This window comes from Anopheles stephensi, chromosome 3 (assembly GCF_013141755.1).
Source record: "Anopheles stephensi strain Indian chromosome 3, UCI_ANSTEP_V1.0, whole genome shotgun sequence".
Lineage (NCBI taxonomy): Eukaryota > Metazoa > Arthropoda > Insecta > Diptera > Culicidae > Anopheles > Anopheles stephensi.
The window spans coordinates 60,047,058-60,068,278 of NC_050203.1; the positions used below are offsets into that span (position 1 = coordinate 60,047,058).

The window sequence follows — 21,221 nt, forward strand, 5'->3', positions numbered from 1 at the left end:
TATTTAAGTGTAAATTTTTAACTTCTGTTAGGAACCGCTTTACACCGTAGCTTGTTTACATGTTTTCACAACCGTCAACGCATGATGATCGATACGCGATCAGCTGTAAATTTACTTGTCAATAGGCGATCGGACCTATGGCACACCGGTGCATTGCAATTTCTATTCGCAATAGAATAATATTATTTTATGTTTACGTAATTGTTGCTGAGAAAATCTATTATTAACCCATTTTTTAATTCCTCGATTTTAAATACAATGAATGTGACTCGAATAAAAACCGGTTGATGATTTATTTTCACCAACAACACTTATTTTTTATGATATGTTTCTGTTTGCTTATCTTTTTGCTGTTATTTTCAGTTGAAATAGCCAATGAGTGAGGTTTTAGCAAACCTCGCTTGAAAAATGTGGTTTAATTTTCATTACAATGAGAAATTAAGTCTTTAATTAAGATATTCACCACTCTCATCAAATCGCAACCCAATATGGCGACCACCAGTATGCCATGAGCTCACCTTCTCACCACGCGCAGCATGTGTGCGTCATCGGCAGCGCGTGCCGTTTACACAGCTAGGAGTTCGGATTCAGTTTCCCAAATGCAGCCACAAAGAACGAACGTACTGAAATTTTGTGTTGTGCTTATTAAAAGGTGAAAAATGGATTAATTGACGTGCTGAAAAGCAAGCGCACTACGGTGCCCAAAGTACACCCAACAAATATGCGATTTAACGAGTTGTAAGTATTGAACAGCGTTAATTTCCTTCCCAATTTTAGATACGAAAGCACTAACCGTGATGCGTGCGTATGTGTGTGTGTGTGTGTGTGTGTGTGATTATGGACGAAAAGGGCTCAGCTTGACGCAGGGTGGTGCAAAATATTTTGCTACGCAACATACATTCCTACTGCCCCCCGAGTATGTTGGGGTGACATGGAATAAGGGACTGGAACGGAACAGGGCGGATGGGAGGTTTGTCAATTGTGCGGAAGAAATGCACAAATTTACCCGCTTATCGTTGTTGTACCAGCGCCAAACGGGTGTCAAATGAACGGAAAACAATGCACCTACCGAACGGTGCCGGAAATTAAGGAAAAGCGAGGGAAATTTATTTTGGTATAAAATGATGTAATGCCCTTTGCGCGCGCGTGCAATTCATGCTGGCCAAGCTGGTGTTAGAGGGGCCCATGTGCCAACCAGTCACTTGGTTGTATGGGCATGCTATGGACAGCCAGTAAGGCCCCCCCCCCCCCCTGTATTTGCAGTAGACCAAAAACTGGTTTATGGTCAACAGTTGTCCACCAATAATTGGTGGGGAATCTTGTACACTTGTACCACAGAACTGCAGAGTGTGCAGTTTCTTTTCTCTTGCCCCGTTCGCTGCTGTTTGATCTTACGATGACCTACTTTTACCTCAATGTATCACGCATAGTATGCTTTGGTTTTCTGCTGGACAGCAAACTGCATTTCGATGTGTGTTGTGCGATCGATTTCACAACTTTTTCGCAAACACCTTCCCCTCAGATTTACCGGCATCCGTGTATGAAGTGGGTGACGTGATGCTGCTATTAGCGTCACTAATGTTATGCGAATGACGAAGCACTTTTTTTTTTGTTACGATGCTCATTCTTCCAACCCCCAAACGAACACACAAACATTCAGCATCGAGACGACGCGCAAACGGCAGTGGGAGAAGCATGCATGTATGGGGAAGATCTCTAATGCTTGTGAGTCATCACAGTAGCATGGAGCGGAAGACGCGTTACCAGGGGAAACGCACTGTGCAATGCGAATTCAATTTTCTTAACATCGAACCCTTGTAAGTGGGCTGGGTATTGAAAGGGCTTATCGGAAACGGTTGTTTACTGTCGAGTGCGATGATGCGAGCGATAAGAGATATGCCAGATGTTGTAGTATTCGTTTTTTTGTTCTACCTTCCAAGTTTCGATCGCGCAGCGAGATAGTGCAGTAATTAGAGAGAGGGGAATTTTGTGCCCGGTCCATGGTAGTACATACGGCCCAAGTTTAAAGACTTTCTTTGTCGAGTGAGCGGTGTTTCATTTAAACTTGCAAACTAATTCTTTCTCGTTTTCCTTTCTACCGTTTTAGAGCCGTCATGGCACCCCAAACCAGCAAAATGTTGTCCCCAGCGACGTACGCCACCGATTTCGTACAAAAACAATTTTTAACATCATTTACCACCCAAATTGCCCAAGAGCAATTTAGCGAACCGTCATCACCAGCTTCGCTACCTGTCCGTACCAATGCAGTCCGCATCAATAATGGATATGCTGACGACGCCCACCATCTTTCCATCGACGATCGATTGGGAGGGCAAGATGGAGCCGTCGTCTCCGTCGGACTACTCCCAGCATGGATTTGCTGAGGAGGTCGTTTTCGACGATTCTTACGATTACTGCAATGGTATGTAGCTGTACCTGCACCGTACAATTATAACGCGCTTTTGGAGGGAACCACTGGGCTGATCTGTCGTTTTCCACTTTTCTTTATTTTAGAAGGCCTGTTCAATAACGGTCTCATCGATTTAGAAGAAGATTTGAAGCCTGACCCATCCATACTGTTGAAAGGAGATGTTCTGGTGATTCCCCTCGGAAAGCTGCCTGAAGGTAGGGAGGAATTGGTTTTTGCTTTTCATTCCGATTGTGACAAAACATGAAATCTACATTTATAAAATCACCCCCACTTAAAATCCCTGTTAATGCATCATCATGATATGTATGCAGTTAGTAGAACGTACCGAAATCCATGACTAATGCGAATGAAGTACGGTATATGAATGCTTTTGGAGAGACTACAAAACTTTTATGTACTAAATTCTAAATAATGAATTTGTATGAAAAAGACCAAAAAGCAACTCTTGCGCAATCGCTTTGTTATTAAAAAAATGTTTCTTGCATTAAGTATCCGCTTAAAGCAGCAGTTTTTTTTCGTTTCTTAAATTATCCGTTTGTCTGGGTCCGTTGGTCGATCATTGGACTGTGAAAGCTTTGACGTTATGTGTTGTACTTTTACAGATGTGCATCTGCATGTGCTCAGGACGAATGTTGGTTAGCTTTACTCTGTCAGAGAGTCAGAGATAATAATCTTTTTCTTCCTAAAAGGTTCAACATCTTATGCAGTGGTGCTGGGAAAACATCTTCTTTTTTTGTTTAATACGGTTTATGACGACTTTATTGGTTAAAATTAGTTAGTTAAAATTGATTACTGATCGATGCTCCTTACGCTCCGCAATGTTTTTTCAATGAATATTTATAACAATAAAATAACATTACTATCTGTCCTGGACTTACCATTCAGCTAAGGGTAAAATAAAGTCACGGAGCCAGTATTCGCAGGCCAAGACCTTTCGAGCCACGTAAACAGAAGAAAATAACATTAAGCATTTTCTATTCAGTAACGAGTTGGAGGATAGCAATACAGGCCGGGTCCTTCTATTGTTATAAAAACACAACCTGTTGGAGGATAACTTAACAGCTCCAAGTCACGTAACATTAATCGCATTGTACCTTGTTCTTGGTTTCCATGTGTTCAGTTGATAACCACTCTTCACTCAAAAATTGTTACCTCTGCATTCCCGGCGAAATAAATCCACATTACTTAATTTGGAATTATTCTTAACCTTTACCACCACCATATTGAGCAAAATTGTTGTACCAAAGAGAAATAGGATGCTGAAATTCATTAGGCTTGAAATTCTCTTAAGAATTTATTACTGAGCAGTATTTGAAGAAATCTCTATAAATCCGGTCTTTATTGCAATAAAGTAATCCGTGGCTCCGGGAAACAAAGTAATTTGTCTCCTGCAAAGGAAGAATCCGGTGGCCGAGGCGAAGCGACGCCGGCCTTCACACGGCAGGTCCGGGGTTCAAATCCCATCCAGACCGCGCCTCCCTGTACGTAAGGCTACACTACTTTACTACGGGTAAAATTAAGTCACAGAAAACTAGAAATGGCAGGCCGAGACCTCTCGCGGTTCTAGTGCCAAGGAAGAAGAAGAAGAAAGGAAGAATCCTTAGCACCGCAGTATATAACTTGATCGAATTTGAAACCGCTATTTGTTCTAGCGAAGTAGAAATGGAAGTGTGAACCAACTTCAGCTTACTTATTGCTGCTCTGTGTAGATGTAGAGCTGAAAAATAATTATTACTAAGGTGTGATTAAAATACCTAGTCGATCTACTATATTAAATGACTCGGTTCAGTCGAGTGGAGCTTTAACCGAAATGGCCGGATTTACATTAAACATTAGTGGCAATGATTTAAGTAATATCAAAACGATATGGTACTGATATTACGCGGGACGATCGATAAACGATAGTGTTTAACCATGAGCTAGGATTTCATAGCGGTTTTGGCAGTGAACTATTGCAAATAAAATAATAACAGGGCAGCTGGGGTAGCATATTCATGGAGGCGCCAGTTTTTCACAAAACAAAAACCAAACTCCATCGTAATTAAGGGTTGAGTACATCAGAGAACTCTCGAAATTGTAGAGCCAAAGAAGGAGGAATCATTACAACGCTTAATGCATTGAAAAAAAATAATATTACTTTCCATGTTGCTCTCTCTCTCTACGCCGGGTATGCTAGCTATTTGCTAACTGGCAACAAAGCAGTCAAGCGATAAGCACTTCCATCAAGAAGAAAAAAAGGCCAGCTTCACATTTGCGGTGGAGATTGGCATGCCTTCAATATATGATTCTCCTCGATCATGTTTGGTTTACCGCAGGTTCGTGGTGTTTGTGAGTTCAAAGTAAAAGTAGCTTTTGTTTTGATTGTTTTTTTTGTTGGAACAAGTAGAGCTTATGCTGTCCACCAATTCACGCATATTACTACAGTGTGCGTAGCTAACTATAGACGTACATGCGTTTGTCAGTGTTGCTGTTCCTTCCAGCGATCACGTGACTGCTGCATGATCACGGTCAGCAAGGAAGTAAAAAGGTTCCCCACCATATTAAAGCAGGTGGGCGCTTGAGTTCACTGTTTGGATGTTACTTAACCTGTTTGTGTTTTATGTGTTATAAGCAGTAAACGGAAAAAGATTAGAAAGCAAGCAGGGTTCAGGGTGCCTGTAGCAAAAGTAAAGTAAATAATAATATTAAAATAGTAAATAATCTATGAAGCAAACGTTCTTGTTGGGCTTGCCATGCTAATGTGCTTGATTACTGGGGGCACCAGCTCTTACTTAATGAAGGACAGGAATTGATTTTAGAATTCTCAAGCGATCAAACGATAAGCACTGTATGATCACAGTGTTCTACACAGCATTACTCAATACAGAGTTTCGTAACCTCGCTCGGCTATAAGGATTCGCACCCATTGAAAGTGAGTCGATCGAATCCCTAAAACATTTTATGCCCCACATGCATGTACATGTCGGCATTTTTGTGCGATTTCGTAATGGCAGGTGCAATATGCTAATATATTAGCACTTAATCAATCATGATTGCACGGCTAGCATGCAGAGGCTTGTTTGCAACCGGTTCCTGCCATCGGTTGGTCACGAATTAAGCAAAGTGATAGAACGTTTATCATACAGGCAGGTGAGCTAAGCTGGGTGTCGGTTAAAATCTGGTTACAGTAACCAGATAACTCAAACAACTCGTTAGAGCGACCATTATAATCAATAGTGAGGAATTACCGTTTTAACAACAACTTATAAAGTGGAAATGCATTGATGTTTAGAAAACTTGAATGTACCCTAAGGATTGCCGCCTGCCTAATCCCTTTAGTAACGGTAATCACCTAAACGACTTGTGAGGTGTGGTGTTTGAACTGAAGATTTGAAGGGCGACTGCAGTAAGATGTAGAACTCGCTAAGAAAACGCACATACCTCGAGAATCTAACCTTGGTGAGATAGCTTCCTGCACTGTGGGCCATTCCGTTCGGTGGTCTAGCGGTGGTCTAGGTTTTGCTATAAAAGCACGCTCTGGCGTTGCTGATAGCGAAATACGAGGCCTCTTTGCACGCTTTATGAGACAACTGCTGCCCTTTCGCGCGTGCTTTGGAAGGGTAGATTATTGTTTTGAATGTGACTTGAAAAAAGTAAAACAATACACAGCGAAAACCGGTCCGGACAAAACTCACCTTTGCCCGTCTGTCCGGGGTTTGGGAAACCCTTTTTGTGAGATTGTTGCCTTTTCCAATCATCCGGAAATCCCTTTGATAGATTCGAAACGGTTAACCAGCTCCAGAGGGTGAGTGAGAAGACCACCGGTGTCAATGTGTGTACCGTTTGTGTAAGGCTGGGACGTCAATCACACGCAATCCGTGCGCGATCCATCGCACGTTTGGACGGACCGTTTGGCCGCATATATACTCACACATTTGCAGTCGGTCTCTGTCGATGTGTAGTAAACGTTTGAAGTGATTTGTCTCAATATCGGTGGGGCCAATAATAAAACATGTTGTCGCAATTTGCATACCACCCCTGGATGGCGCGACGACGATAACAACACCCATCCCGAGCACGGTTGTTGATGTGCGTTACATTGGTAAATGATAAATAATTTAAACGATTTAATTGAAGCTGTTGTGATTGGGGATTTGCGTCGCTGTGACAGACAAGGATGCCTGAGGCATAAGCATGGAAGATAGGGGGGGGGGAGGAAGAACGGATGACAACTGGAACGTAGAAAAAAAAGTTTCCACAAGGAGGGGTTTCTGGATGGAGCTCTTCTTTGCTGATTGTTTGATGATGGATCGAACGTTTGAAAAGGACTCTTTCCTTGCAACCTATAGTCTGGATCTAATGTACGCGTTTATACACTTCACGGGGTGTGATAAGATAGGAAGGAGGGCTCACTAAATGTGTGCTGCGATGACCCGCTGGATGAGGGATGTTTTCATCTTCTGGAAAGTAGAATGTGCATCATGATCTCACCACAGGATGCGGCCACCATGGTCGGCAAAGATTGCAAGAACTTCAAGAGGGCAAGCTGAGCAACGATAGGCGAAAGGCAATAAAGTCCGGCTTCCTATCGCATTCGACCTATTGTGGTGATTGTTCGTCATTGCACCGACTTGTGGGCTCTTTTGTTGCACTCATGATAACCGCTCGCTAAATTGCGCTGCGAGATGATGCACCTCGGCATGTATTCCAGCTATTATTCATGTGGTATTGAACGGACAAAGAAATCTATTGAGCTAGCCCTTTTTATTGTGCACTATTTTTCCGAAGTATCGAATTGCTTGCAGCCTCCAACTCCAATCGAAAAATTGAGTTTTCTACATCCAAATCACAAGTGGGTTGCATAAGAAGCAAAAGAAAATGTCAAAATGCTCTCAAGTATCTATATGCCTCCTCAGATCCGTGGGTTTATGGTGTCCGTCGTCCACAGAAATTAATTCGGTAGCCTCGAATAATGTTACCAGTTTCGGTCCAAACCCATGGCAAACAGGTGATCCATATTCCCTCCTCTCTCTCTCTCTCTCTCTCTCTCTCTCTCTCTCTCTCTTTCTTCTCGGTCGGACTTTCACTGTGGATCGGTAGTGCATCGCGTTCAAAATTATTCCAGCGATATTCTCGGATCTCGACGCTGTTCCACACAGCCTTGCCGTGAACGATATGGTGATTGGCTGTGGGTTTCTCTCGATTCGTTGCGCGCTGGAAACTGGAACCAGCTTATCGCAGGTCAGAAAAGAGCTACAAAGTCTTGTGGGGTCTTTGGTGTGGTGGTACCTGTTCCGAAGGTGATGATGTCCATCGTGCAAAACGTATCGTCGAGTAGCTACGCTGAAAGACGACAACAGAAAGAGGCAGCCCAGTAAAGGGTTTTCGAGACACACCATCACCGGGAAGTGGTGGAACAGGTTCAGTCTTTCTGTTCGCTTGTCGTCATTGTTCAGATTGGGTCACATTTTGAAAGACCCTACGATGAACAGGCGCTTCAGGTGTGAAGCAAACGTTCATTTTTGTTATGTTTGTGTCCGTCTTGACCAAGCAATTTTGGAATATTTTGAAGATTTCTTATCGGGCTACACGCAACAAGGCGCAACTCCCTTCATTTTACACTGCCACAACACCCACCAATATATTATGAGTCGAAGCGTCGCTTTTGACACAGCTACTTGGTGGAGCAAACTTGGCACTCATTAACTCTCAGCAGCCGCTTGATGTGTGCGTATGGGTCAACCGAAACATGCGTCTGGCGGTGGTGTTGGTAGGATTAAGGGTTGACGGACCGACCGCCATTGTCATTGGTGTCGTTACACGTTGCCGATTAAATGCTGATAGTATACCCGAACGGGGGGTTGGGTTTTTCGCTCTCACTGAGAGTTGCTCTCACTCTGTTCGCTGGTACACTAGCACACTGAACCGATCACTTTTTCACCCCCTGAACGCTCTGCCCGAGCTTATGAAGTAGTGGCCATTTTGATGGTGGTCGTCTAGACGAGTTGCGCACTGTGACGCGCACACGGTGCGATTGTTGTGTTTGTTTCGTGCGGCAACCCCACTGTATGTGGCGCCGGCCTAGGGGATGAGAAATCGAATCGGAGTGATTGTGTGTCGATTCGATTCACCTTTAGAATCACCACCACCACTAACACCAACAATGGTGGCTCTGGTGGTCTCTCCGACGCAGTTACGAATCGGCTTTACTCATCAGTCAGTCGTTTGAGTCGCGTCCGCGTGGTTGCTAGCGCTTGCGTGAAGCTATCTGCGTTGTTCTTTACACTGGTGTTCTTATTATTTGAGCCGCATTAGTTGCTTTTGTGTATGTGTGTGTATGTGCGCGCCTTGTTTTCAAGGAGTTTCTTCCGGCGCCTTAACATGTGCCTAATGAGCTACGGTGGTGCTTAACACAACAAAAAGCTAAAAAAAGGAAAAGTGAAACGACGTTTGTGCGTTTGTGGCGTACACAGCCAACCCCCCCTTGCTGCGGGTGTATGAAGAAGATAGTTGTTCGCTGTCTAGTGTTATCCGGTGGAGCCATACCAGGACCCGGAAGTTTTGATGTAAACCCCGCGTCGCACACTGTTTCGCACCGTCCGCGCTAACGGAGCTGGCAAAATTCGGCCCACACCGCTACCGTTACCACCCGTGAGCATGAGCGTCGTGGCCGTCGTTGCGGTGGCCTATCGATACACTTGGAATCGCGAGATCGTGTTCAACTCCCAGAAGCTGGTGAAGAGACGACTGGTGTGCTGCTGCTGTCCCGAGCTCGCTGCTGCTGCCGTCTGAATTCGTTTGCGAGTTTGAATTTCGGGAAACCCATTGCGCCATTGGTATTGGAGGGATCCAGACAGTTAAACACGAAACAAAAAACATTATAAACGCTTGAGAAGCTTGAGAAGCGCACAATAGCACAATCATAATATTAATAGCTCTCTTTGCGATTTGTTTTTAAGGGCATTTGTTTTTAAGTTAGACGGCATTATTCCCAATCTCTTATCCATTCAGTGCTTTACGAAAATACGAGGCACAATAGAAGAAGAAAAAACAACGAAAACACAAGTAGAAGGATACGGAAAGGTTGAAAAGCTCTAGCGAGAAGGACTTGCCAAATTGGAATTGCCAAATTTTTACTACGAAACCGTTTATATACTCACCCACACGCAGAGACGTGCCGGCGACGCACTGAGTGGCGCGCTTTCTGGTGTCTCAGTTTTTTTGGTAGGCAACACAATATATCTGTGATCAAAAATTGCTGTGCTGTATTTTTGTTTATAAATAATTCTCATAATACTTTGTTTGCTCGTTTTATTTGTTTTTTTTTTTTTTGTTAACGTACCTTGTTAGTGAGTGAATCAATCTCGATATCGGAATAACCGGGTGTTTGAACGGCCCTGGTACGGCCCTTCAACAGAGCACTGCTTTTCCGTTCGTTATCCTTTTCTTTTTTAGTTTTGAACGGAATATTTGATATTAGCACAAACATAGTAGAGGAGGAGCTTCCTGGAGATAGTCGATTGTGAAATTCTGGTGTGCCCATATTTTCGAATCCCTGGTGGAATATAGTAAGCTTAGCCTAAAATTAAGAAAGTCGAAGTTTTTTTTCCTCCCAACTACCTTTTTAGCCGTATAGGATACGATTGTACGAGATTAATTTTAGCTAATAGTTGCAGCGTTTTGTACACGCATAAATTGAATTGCCATTGTTCTTTGGCGTTGGAGAGTCGACAGGAAGTAGTAAAACAGACAATTAAAGCTCGTACACCACTCAAGAAGCCACTCGAGAAGGGTCTAGACATCGGCAGACGTTCAACTGCCAAACGTGAGCACAAATCGCCTTCACTCTCGTACCGGGTGAAAGGGAACGTCGGTTAGATACAGAGTAGTAGAACGTACACAGCTATAGTCAGGTTCAGAAAAACAGCCCCAAGCATAAGGAGGACTAGGGTTTTGTATTTTAAGTCAGCGGCAGCAGCAGCAACAAAGCTCCAACAAATCAACCACGCAGAAAATCGAAACCAGCCTTCGTCCTAGAAATGAATGTCTACGGTTAGTATCAGCACGAACATAAGGTCATTTATGAGTATGATAAACATGCTTAAAATCGAGGATGGCCCTGCCGGAACGGTCTGATTGGACCTGTTTGCTTGGAATGTTGCTTCCCTCCTTCGGCCATTTAGGCCGTGTCTCTGCAAATGCAAATTCCGAGGCACATTATCAGGCTGCGTCCGGTTATCAGTTCGCAGCGTTTTCGTCTCTCGGCTTGCCTTCGCGAATGCAAAGTTCCGAACGGACGGGAAACGCGTTGAGGCGTGATGGATTTTTTCGAACATTTTTTATGGAGCAATCACGCTTCGATGGCGGATGTATCAGGGGAATAAAAATACTTGCAATAAGTTTGCCTTTGTTGTGAGTGTGTTTGGACTTCCCGAGCCATAGGAGCTGATAAGTGGGAAATATTCCATCATGCATGGTACGGGCCAATACAAGAATGATCCGGTTGATGCTGCAACATGCTAACGTATTATTGAGCCCAGATGTGAAGGATTGCACCTTGGGGCGTTGGGCTGGAAACTGGCCGACTTGCCCTTATTTTATTGATTGACATTAGAGCGCGAGTGGGTAACGCATTGCTGAACACTGCGCAAATGATTAGGAGCTGTCTCTTGGTGGGCCGACGGGTAGATTAGATTCCGCCCAAAATTAGGTTACCGCTAGAGGGCGCCAAGCGGTGGACGTTGATCGAACAGTGATGAAGAATCGCTGGCTGATAAACGTTCTTACAACTTCCCAGATTTTAAACGAATATGCGTCACTGAGAAGCCAGTTTCTACCATCAGAGATCGCTAACATTAATCTGTTTCTCTAAATTGACTTTCAAATAATGTTGCGTAAAGTAAGCATCAATAATGCGTCAATACCATCATCGGGAGTTTGCTTCCTCCAAGCCAAGTCTAATATAATCATTGCAAAAAAAAACATTGTGCATGAATGGAAAGTGTGCTTTCCTACGGTAAACTGCACGCGCACGTACGCACGCTCTCGTGTTTTACTATTATTGAATAGCTGGAGGTGCTGGTTTTCCCACCAAATTATCATGGGGAGGGTCGAGATGCAGCTACATTTCCAGCCAGCCGTACGTACCCTTGATCGTTTTTTCAAACGAGAATCGTGTTACACCAGATGCCTCCGCCCCCGGAAGAGGTGCGATGAGTTTGTTGGAGCAAAGGTATCCCCCGTGGGGCCACGGTAGCGCCGTGCAACCATTAGCGCAAAACTACATTATCGATGCAAATTTGTGACTAGCTTCGGTGTAGGTGGCTCGCTTCCACTGTGGAGCACCTACTGCTAGAATATCGATAAACGGTGGCGGTTAACTAGTCTATATATTTGATTTAAATGCTTCCAGTCCCGATGTTTCAGCCGACCGGGCGGCACTGGATCATGAGGTGGTGACATTTTTTGTTGTACTCCCTTAAAACACCAATGGGGACGACGAAGGTGCTCTACATATATACTTACACTCGAAACTGCACTAAACTGCATTTAACCAGTTTTTTGTTTTACTGATCGCGGCTTCGTGGGAGGAGGGTCCTGGTATGTGCTGGTGGCGGGCGTCTGCGTAAGAAAGCGAATGGAATCTGAATCCCCTTAAAAGCCTCCCCATAACGGCTGTGTGTTACACCTGTGTAAGCAGAAGGATTGTTATGCCTGTGGTGTGTGATGGTGGTGGTTGTTCCTGGCCGCACAATGTGGAATTGTTTGTCGTGGAACAGGTTTCCCCCAACGACCGACCAGTCTAGGGAGTGCATGTTCTACAAGGGTTGAGGTTGCACCGCGTCGAAGAACCGTCTCACCTGGTGGTGATGGTGGTGGTCAGAGAATGGTTAGAGGCTATGGAAACGTTCCGGGGCGAGGTGAGCTGTAGCTTGAAGTTCGATTCGCTACCGATGAATATTTATTTCTCCGATAATCTGCGTCAAGCATGAAGTACGCAGTTGGGTCGGTCGGTGTTGCACTGCCTTTTGTAATCACTGCGCAAGATGGAGAGAGCCTTTTGTCGGCGTAGCATGGGAGAGCAAAGGATAGAAATTGTATGAGCTACGGTGTATGTAATGGCTTTGTTTTTCTTGCAACTGGTAGAATTTTCCCATTTTGAAAGTAGTTAATGCACTTGCTCGGCAACAAAATAGTTTCAAATCGAGCCGATCCACTATTCCAGCGCCTATCCGCTAGGATCACTTCCTTTAGAATTAGGAAGTGTGTGGATCTCAGTGGCAGCATAACCTTGGAGTGGCGTTTAGCAAAAACTACGCACCCGTAAGCCAATAACCCTTGGTCACGCATTGGTTTGCTTAAGCCGCGAGCTTCCCAAACTAGGGAAGCCGTACGCGTGCATGCATGTTTGTGCAAGTTATCAATGAATATTGACCTGCTGGCCTTGCCTTTCTATTTCTTCAATGTTTTGATTTTGAGCGAATTGAGGGCTTCGGTGTCCCCAAAAGTAGGTCAGTGTATGTGCTTTAATGAGCTCATGCAAAGGAAATAACGAAGGCGAGAGTGAGGTAGAATAAAGATTGAAACAGAAAAGGATCGACAGTAGATCAGATCGTTATGATGATAATTGTGAACGCCATGACACTACACAAGGATCCTTAGGCAGTGACAAGCGCGATTAGCATGTATTAATTATAAAATACATATATTTGGTACGTGTCAGCACAAGAACCTTTTGTCAGCCTGAAACGGAGCTTAATTACAGTTTGATTGTGACGAACTTTTAAAGCGTTTGCTTTACTCTAGCTGTCGAAATATAGGATAAGGTGTTCGCGTAGGATTCCAAGGTTTAAACAAAAGATATGAACCAAAGATGTCTTACATCCGTTAGGCGATCCGAGATCATTAAACAGACACTTCTTCTTTTTCTTTCTTGGCACTACAACCTCGAGAGGTCGCCCTGCCATTTCTGGCTCTCTGTGACTTGATTCTACCCGTTGCAAAGTAGTCAGCTCTGCTTACGGACACTAGTCATACATTTTTCATCACGTCAATGTTTGGACTAGATTATTGACGTAAGGTCATTCCATGGCTTAAAGTTGCCAAAAAGATTTGGGAAGCTGTAAAATTAAAATGGCCGTTATTTTGTTAAATTTTAAACATAAGATGTTTCAACAAACCTTTACACTACGTCATGAAAATTCTGGCCTTTTTTGCCATACAAAGTTCCGTACCGCAATTTGAAGACATCTACCCACGCCCGGCGGCAGTCGATTGAAGCTGTCATATTGTGATCTAATAGCTTGATTGATCGATTAAGAAGCGAGAAGAATGTATTTTGCTGCCTCCCCTACCTACCTAGGTTGGTGTTGTAGCGTGGACGCCAAAATGGAGAACCGCTTTTAACTTCACGTGTGTTGTTCGTGGCAGAGAAGGAACAAAAAACATTCTCACTTGCAGAATGGACTGACCTGTGACCCTACAACAAGACCTTGCACACATATTACAGTGTTGAAGCGGATATTTATACTGCGCCGTTTGTTACGAACCCTTGAACAGGTCAATGACTTCAAGAGATGTGTGTTGATCATCCTGGCGGAAGACGATTCGCGAAATAAACACCCCACCGTCTCGTGCATTCGTTTTGCTCCATACTAGCTTTCGAAACCGTTCTAATGTACCGCGAAAGCTTTGATTGTGGAATGGGAGTTAACTTTGGTGCTTGACCCCCGGAACCATGAACCACCGGAAGCGAAAGGATGTCGATGCCACCGTATCTCGATCGGCAAAGGAGCAGACCATTGTCCCCGAAATTGATGCATCCTTGCTGATAATGCAAAGGGGAGATGTGTCCCGAGGAAGCGAAAGATGAAAGCTTCCTCGAGACTGCCCGGTATGATGGCATTCTGTTCTCGGTGGTTCGTCTTTTTTTTCCTTTAAATCCCAAGCCTGTCCATCGCGCATGGGTGTGTGTGTGTGTGTGTCATTGGCAAATCTCCTAGTTATTGTCTAACCCCTGGGCGAGGATGGTTCAAGATCGTGCACTACCGCGCCACCATACCCGCGCCCGTCCGTTATCATCGTGGGGGTTGCCACCACCGATAAGCGGTGATGATGTTGATGATGATGGAAGAATCCGCACCACACTGAACCTCTTGCAGCGAACAATCGAGGAACCGAGCGCCCGATTCGGTGGCACAAGGAGCATTAGTTCGCAGCCGACCGCTAGTGTGCGCTGTTGTAGTGTGTTGCAAGCCGAAGATTTCGATGGGCGAAAGAAAGCTTACTACCCCGGGCCGGAATAATCGTATCGTGTGACCGTTGTTGTAGCATGAGTGTGAAGATCGATCGTACCTGAGGGAGCGTTTTGGAGACCGCGTACTGTTTTGCGATTCTTTGATGAGAGTGGTGAATTAACTGTAGACGACGCATTCCCAGAGGGACATTGCGGAGACCGGAACAGGATATACTTGAAGAGGAGCTGCTCTTCTGCGTCTTTTTTTTCTGCTGCCGCGTGATCCCCTACTACAGTCGATAGCGCCGACAAAAGACACTCGCCTGTGTCAATGAAGATAAACGCTTACGAACTACTGCACGGTTGTTTGCCGGGTGTAGGAACGCCGTTCTCATCCACGTCGTCGTCGTCGTCGTCGTCGTTGCGTCCAGTCTGTGACGGGTTGGTACACTGCTGTACGGTTTCCCGGGACTGTCGGTGTTGCTGCTGTTGCTACTGTGCAGGCGGTGCCCCCAGTCTGCATCAGATTCCTCGTGCCGAATCGCGCGAGCAACGCAAAAGCCTGACGCTGCATATAACGAGCGGAAATGTTTAACTATCACTTTCCCCGCGAAGGTAGGCCAAAAGGGATGCACGTGGCTCGTTTCCGTCGCCGTCCGTGGTGCGATGCTGTGTTTGGTGGGTTCCAACACGACTTTTGATGAAGTTGCCACAGTCGATTTCGAAGTAGAGAGAAAGTATTGCTACAAAAAAAAAAAAAAATGGGACGGGTATTTTTGTGGGTTTCGAATCGCCCAATTTTGTGATTGTACAACTTTTCGAGTTTATAAACGACACGAAGGAAGCAATAATTTATTATCTCAAAATCCCTCAAATACACAGCGCCTCTTCGGTAGATCATATCAATTTCCGTACGGCAATTTGACTTGGGACAAAACGGGTGGGAAAAATACGACGGCCTTATCTTATGTGCACTTAGCATACGCAGCATAAACTGTTCCGGGCAGGGTTTGTTGCCAAGGGGCTGCATCGATTCGTACCCAACGCGCACTGTGGGCATCATATCGCGAAAATCAAACTGTTGGACGGGAATAATAGTATCTTATCGCCGCTTATCTCTCGTTTCACTCGGCTGGAGAAAATTAAGCTACAACACCGCTGGTGCGAATGAGAAGGGTTGAGTTGGGTTGGCTGAGAAGGTTTAGAGTGTAAAATCAACAAGATTATGCTACGGCCTGGATGTTCACGATAGTATGATTCATACACCTTCCGTATCAGGAACACATTGGCCGTAAACATGCCTTCTCCCTTTAACCAGCATCTTCCTGGAGAGGTCTTCTTCCATCGAGCTTTTTCATTTCCAGCTAGAATGCATTTTCTCGAATTATTCATTCGTTTTATTGCACTTGAAGTTTTGTCACGATTCACGCCGGTTGGCTAGATGATCATCGACAGCAGCAGTTGCATTGACGTCTGGCGATAAAACTGCACACGACGGGTGGTTGCGTATAGCACCACGGTCAAAGGTGGTGATTGTGGGGGAGAAATAGCCGGTTTGATGAACGAACCAAATTTTGTCGATCTGGTTTCAGCTGGAAACGGCGCTCTTATCACTCTTGTCTTGTTTCTACCTGAGCTGACCGTATCTGCGAGCCCGAAAAGCGCGACGTGTTTCTTTTATTTATAACGCATTGGATTTATTGTTGAAGGGAAAGGTTTATTTTTTATCATTACCACCCAATACAATCGTGATCGCGATCGTTTGCGTTGGAATTGTCGGTTCGATTCTGGAAACATTCATTGCGCACAATACAGGGTTCCGTTGCGCGTTGCGATGAGCTAGCAAAGGCCTTATGTTTGTATGTGTTCTACATCAGACTTTTTAAAAATGTATGTATATAAATCGGAAATTTATCACATTTCCTCTATTTTTGATCCAAATGATTTTATTTTTTATTTGCATAATGTTGATAAATTAATGGTAAAAAAGTACAAGAAATACTGGTAAAAGACTCGAGAAGACCCCCCGTAGAAGCTTTTGTGTGCAGCACTGTGGCCTGTCATTTTTATTGCACAGTGGGATTTTTGTATGGTCATAACTTGTTTGATATAAACATTGTGCATTGTTCCTTAATACGGTTACTGGACAGCGAGTAGAGCATGATAATATTCATTGTAAGAAGTGATTTGAAATGTTATTATTCTTATTTTTCCTCCTTTTCTGAATATTGAACCAATGTTCCGTTACAGTCCGGGAACACCGTGTATGTTGTAAGCCTGATTGGTCATTCCTAGCGAGACCAAAAATTATTACGTAGCTCACGTAAGCCAATATAAAAAATGGTCAGGATAGAGGGAGGGGGATTTAATCGAATAATAAGCAATATTTCATTCGACTTTATTCAACCATTTTGACCACACTGGAAGCACACTGTGAAGCTTTTGCAACGTGTACTGGGGATTGCATACATTCAGGCGTAAATCCTACAGTGCCTAAAATTGTTTGTCAGGGCCCCCCCCCCCTTCTCAAGTCTTTTACCGAAATAAATATTTGCCTTGAGTTTAAACGCTGGCAGCCACGGACTTCCACTCAGGATAATTCTGTATCCTTGAGGATTGCTGAACGCTTGATGGCTTCTGTTCGGGTTCTTCTTCTTCTTCGGTGGCTCTACAACCTCGAAAGGTCTCGGCCTGCCATCTCTTTGCAATCTAGTTTCGAACATGACCAGGTAGCAATGGTCAGTCCTCAGTCCTGAAATTCCCCTGAAATACCCTTTGAAAAAATGTTTATTTTAATGCAAATAGAAAGCTAAAACAATCCTTTTTTTCTTACTACACTTTTACTTTTAGATCTATGCTACGATGACAAGCTGAAGATACCGTCGAGCGAATCCGTGCTGCTTGGTAGCTTGGTAGGTCCGCTGCCGACCGTTGTGGAGGATGAATTTTACGATTTTCCGCTGCAATCGGAGGCGAAGGCCGCCGTACCCCAGGCCAGCGGTCCCGAATCGCTGATGGAGTTCGACTGTGTGTCCGGCAGCATGGAGCTGATGAACCATCTGACACCGCCGCAAACGCCGCCCCAAACGACGTCCTTCGGTGGTGTCGTTGGTTGCGTCCTTCCAATGCAACCGTCGTCACTGCACGCTGTCCCGGTGCCGCAACAACAGCAGTTTCAGCAGTTGTACGCTGCACCACAGCCGAATGTGCAGTCATTGCTGCAGCAGCAACAGCAGCAGGTATCCTTCCAGGGTGCCAACGTTACCACCACCACCGATTACTACATCATGGACGAGTACTCTACCATGGCATCGCAGCAGATCGGAGCTGGTGGCAACATGCAGCAGCAGCAACAGCAGGCAGCTGTACCGATGGAACCACTGCAGCAAGTACCCGATGACATCGGTACCACTTCGTTCAACTTCGACCTAAACTACACTCCGCAGCAGTTGAGCGAGATGGCAAAAATCATGCGCAGCCTGCAGCTCCCGCTGGAGATGGAGGAGGACCGGTCGTACCACGATGACGAATCGTGCGGATTTTCCGAGGTCGGATCGATCGAGAATGGTGGTGATTCGTTGTCGTCGGGCTCGTCGGCATCCTCGATGGTTGCCCCCCATTCGCCCGTCTACAGCGATTCGGCCGAATCGTCCGCGTACTACGGCAGCCGCAGCAACGATGGTGACGACGAGGACTGGAGCCCGTCGAAAGTGAAGAAGCTGAACGCACGCAATGGCGGTGCCGTTATGAAGAAGCGATCGACCGGTAACGGCAGCAGCGGTGGCCGTGGTATCGAGGAGAAAAAGTCGCGCAAAAAGGAGCAGAACAAGAACGCTGCGACGCGCTACCGCCAGAAGAAGAAGGCCGAAATCGAAGAGATTCTTATTGAGGAGGAGAAGCTGCGCGAAAGGAATGAGGAGCTGAAGAGCCGATCGCAGGATCTTGGGCGCGAGATAAGCTGCATCAAGAAGCTGATGCGCGAGTTTTGCCGCAACAAGGGTTTGCTGTAGGGTCTCTCTCTCGCACCATTAATACAAACACAAAAATGCAAACCACACATCGTTTAATACAGTAAGAGTAAAGCAATATAAAATCGAGGATGTAATAATCTGCTGTCAATTGCAGTCAAGGATATCCGGGTGCAGCTCTGAAAAATGAAAAAAAAAAACCTTTAAAATACTTACATTCACGTACCTTCTTGTAGAGACAGAGCGATACAGTTTAGTAATCGTCGTTAATACGTATGTCCTGTCGATCCAAAGCGTCCGCCGAGCTACTACTATCGTAGCGGTGTTTGATCACGTCGGCGAACCGGCGGAGATAAGATGCCGCGTCTGTAGACGGTGGAACATTGGATGCATTAGTTTTTAAAGCTAAACAACCATACCTTCATTCCTTTCTCGGACGGCAAGAATAATGCGCGTATATGCCCCCGGTCCGTGCTGAAAAGCGAGACCCATTTTGTTAGAGGAACGGTCGTGAGAAGTCGAAGAATCTTAGCAGAGAATGATGAAGTTAGGGTTGGCGTGTTAGCAGCATTGAGCATGCGTTCAGACAGGTGACAGGCCAATTGCACTATCCAACTGAGAGCCAACACCCACGTTTGCACGTGATGCGTAATGCAGCAGCCCGCCCCTGTCTGTCGCTTGTTCTATCGATCCATTCTCACTACACCATTGCAGTTAATCGTAAGGAAAGTCGAGCGAATGGTTTCAGAAATCGGAATCGGAATACATCATCGCTGGTGGACGTTATTTTAGCCGTACAACCGCATACCACGTGTTGGGTACCGTAATTTTATTATTTTAACTTCGTGTACCGCTGTGCCAGATGAACGAGACACCGGACGCGAACCGGACCGGGCTATCTGTGTATGACGCGCAGTGTGATGCTGGGCCGAAGCTCTGCAGAAACGCGGTACGGTTCACGCGGTGTCTACGTGTTGGGAGCACTGGGCAGGATCGTATTGAACTTTGGTTAACATATAAGTGCAGGCGCAATAACATAAAAAAATTGTAAAAAGGAAACTTATTTTTTTCTTTCGGACACAAGAGGAAAAACAGACCCCCACATTCACCATTCACCATAGTACGTTCATTTGTATTTCATGTTTTTATTAACTAATAAGGCACAAATCAGGCAGACTAAATTCAATACGATGTGTGTGCGTGACACAGAAAGGATAAAATGAAGATCACAGAAAATAAAACCCCGTATATATATTCTTTTTTAAATCGAAAAACCCTTACCACACGGGGAAAGAAAACACTGGTTGCCGTGTTGTTCGTTTTCGCCATCCGGAATTATAGTAAGGACCGGAATCGCCGTGACCGTTCACGAAACAGGTTAGTAAAGGTTTGCTGTGAGTGGAGTGTTAGATCGATGAGATCATCGATGAGTCAAACGTTTAATTAAATAATGTTGGACCATTTTGTAGAGGCCCTTAGTTCCAGCTCACATTCATATATATCACGTAACATGTTTGGAATATTTTTGAACGGTTTAAACAGTAACTTACAATAACAAACAATCGGGTAAAAGGATCGCATTTTCCCTTACCTTCCTTCCGGAATGAATGCTTTTGCTTTTAGCCTGCCTTGAAATACTCCAACACCGGCATACTCGTTCCCATGGCAATCGATCGTCCATCCTTGCTAAAGATATCCTTGTTACGCTGCAACCACAGACTGCCAGTCACATCGACAGCCTTCAAACGTTTGGCATGCTGCAAAAAGGTATCCATCTCCTGCACGTTCAGCGAAAAGCAGTAGCTTAAATCAATCTGCTCCAGATCGCTCGCCGTGGTCCAGTGGGTGAAAAATTCACCGAGCAGGTTGGTGTTGCCCGGTACCGCCAGTGTGTGCAGTTTCAGCGGACGCGACCGTAGAAACTCGCCCAAACTATCGTCCGTTAGGTCACAGCGTCCCAGGTCCAGATGGAGCAGCGTGTCCAACAGTACGGCCAGCGGTCGTAGCTGCTGCTCGTTCAGGATCGTATAGTTGATGGTGAGATGGCGCAGGTTTGTACAGTGTGCTGCCAAACCGTCCACAATGTGCTGTTTGAGCGTTTCGTTCATGATGTACCCACCGGAAAATCGGAACGCTTCCAGCGTTGGCCCCAGGCTGGTAAACACGTTGCGCAGATACTCCGGATAGTTCTCACGTTCCGCCAAACTGCGGTAGTCCAGCTCGAAGTGGCGTATTTTGCGCAGGTGTCGCTGGCAAAGGTGTAGAAAGCGTTGGCAGACGGAAGACAGCACCAGCAGCTCGTTGAAGCAGAAGTAGGAAAATATTTCCATCAGCGAATCTTCGTCCAACGCGAGCAGCTCCATTGCATGTCGGACAACACCCCCGGGCGGGACTTCACGGAACAACGGACGAACTGTACGGTAAGTTGTGCAAAAGTGAACCTGCTTTGTTTACGTTGACAATCATATGATCGGTCGTTTGTTTTGGTTGAGCCGAACATCAAAATTGCAGGGTTACTGGTTGGATTACTGGAGCTGGGTGGAAATTACTTCAAGTAATTTAATGAAGTAATTCAAGCGTGGCGTTTAGAGTCTTGCAATATAAGGGC

At 45.2% G+C, this 21,221-nt stretch overlaps 1 protein-coding gene across 3 annotated transcripts; it reads left to right on the forward strand.

The window, feature by feature from the left end:
- Nucleotides 1–579: 579 nt before the first annotated feature.
- LOC118510886 (putative uncharacterized protein DDB_G0274435) lies at nucleotides 580–19,879 on the forward strand. 3 transcript variants are annotated; one of them, XM_036053268.1, is made up of 5 exons: nucleotides 580–738; nucleotides 2,108–2,422; nucleotides 2,515–2,625; nucleotides 7,511–7,651; nucleotides 17,496–19,879. In XM_036053268.1, exons 2-5 carry the CDS (start codon nucleotides 2,263–2,265, stop codon nucleotides 18,653–18,655), a joined length of 1,572 nt encoding a protein of 523 aa, XP_035909161.1. In that variant the 5' UTR covers nucleotides 580–738; nucleotides 2,108–2,262; the 3' UTR covers nucleotides 18,656–19,879. The 3 variants fall into 3 exon arrangements, with proteins under 3 accessions (XP_035909161.1, XP_035909162.1, XP_035909164.1); XM_036053269.1 differs by lacking the exon at nucleotides 7,511–7,651 and having other exon boundaries at nucleotides 581–738; XM_036053271.1 differs by lacking the exons at nucleotides 580–738; nucleotides 2,108–2,422; nucleotides 2,515–2,625; nucleotides 7,511–7,651 and adding an exon at nucleotides 8,394–10,462.
- Nucleotides 19,880–21,221: the final 1,342 nt, after the last annotated feature.

What these genes read in the sequence shown, in the direction of transcription:
- LOC118510886 (XM_036053268.1), top strand. Translation starts at nt 2,263, where the DNA reads ATGCAGTCCGCATCAATAATGGATATGCTGACGACGCCCACCATCTTT. An exon ending in TTCTTACGATTACTGCAATG is followed by an intron (nt 2,423 to 2,514) that starts GTATGTAGCTGT and finishes TCTTTATTTTAG; the next exon opens with AAGGCCTGTTCAATAACGGT. An exon ending in CTGGAACCAGCTTATCGCAG is followed by an intron (nt 7,652 to 17,495) that starts GTCAGAAAAGAG and finishes TTTTACTTTTAG; the next exon opens with ATCTATGCTACGATGACAAG.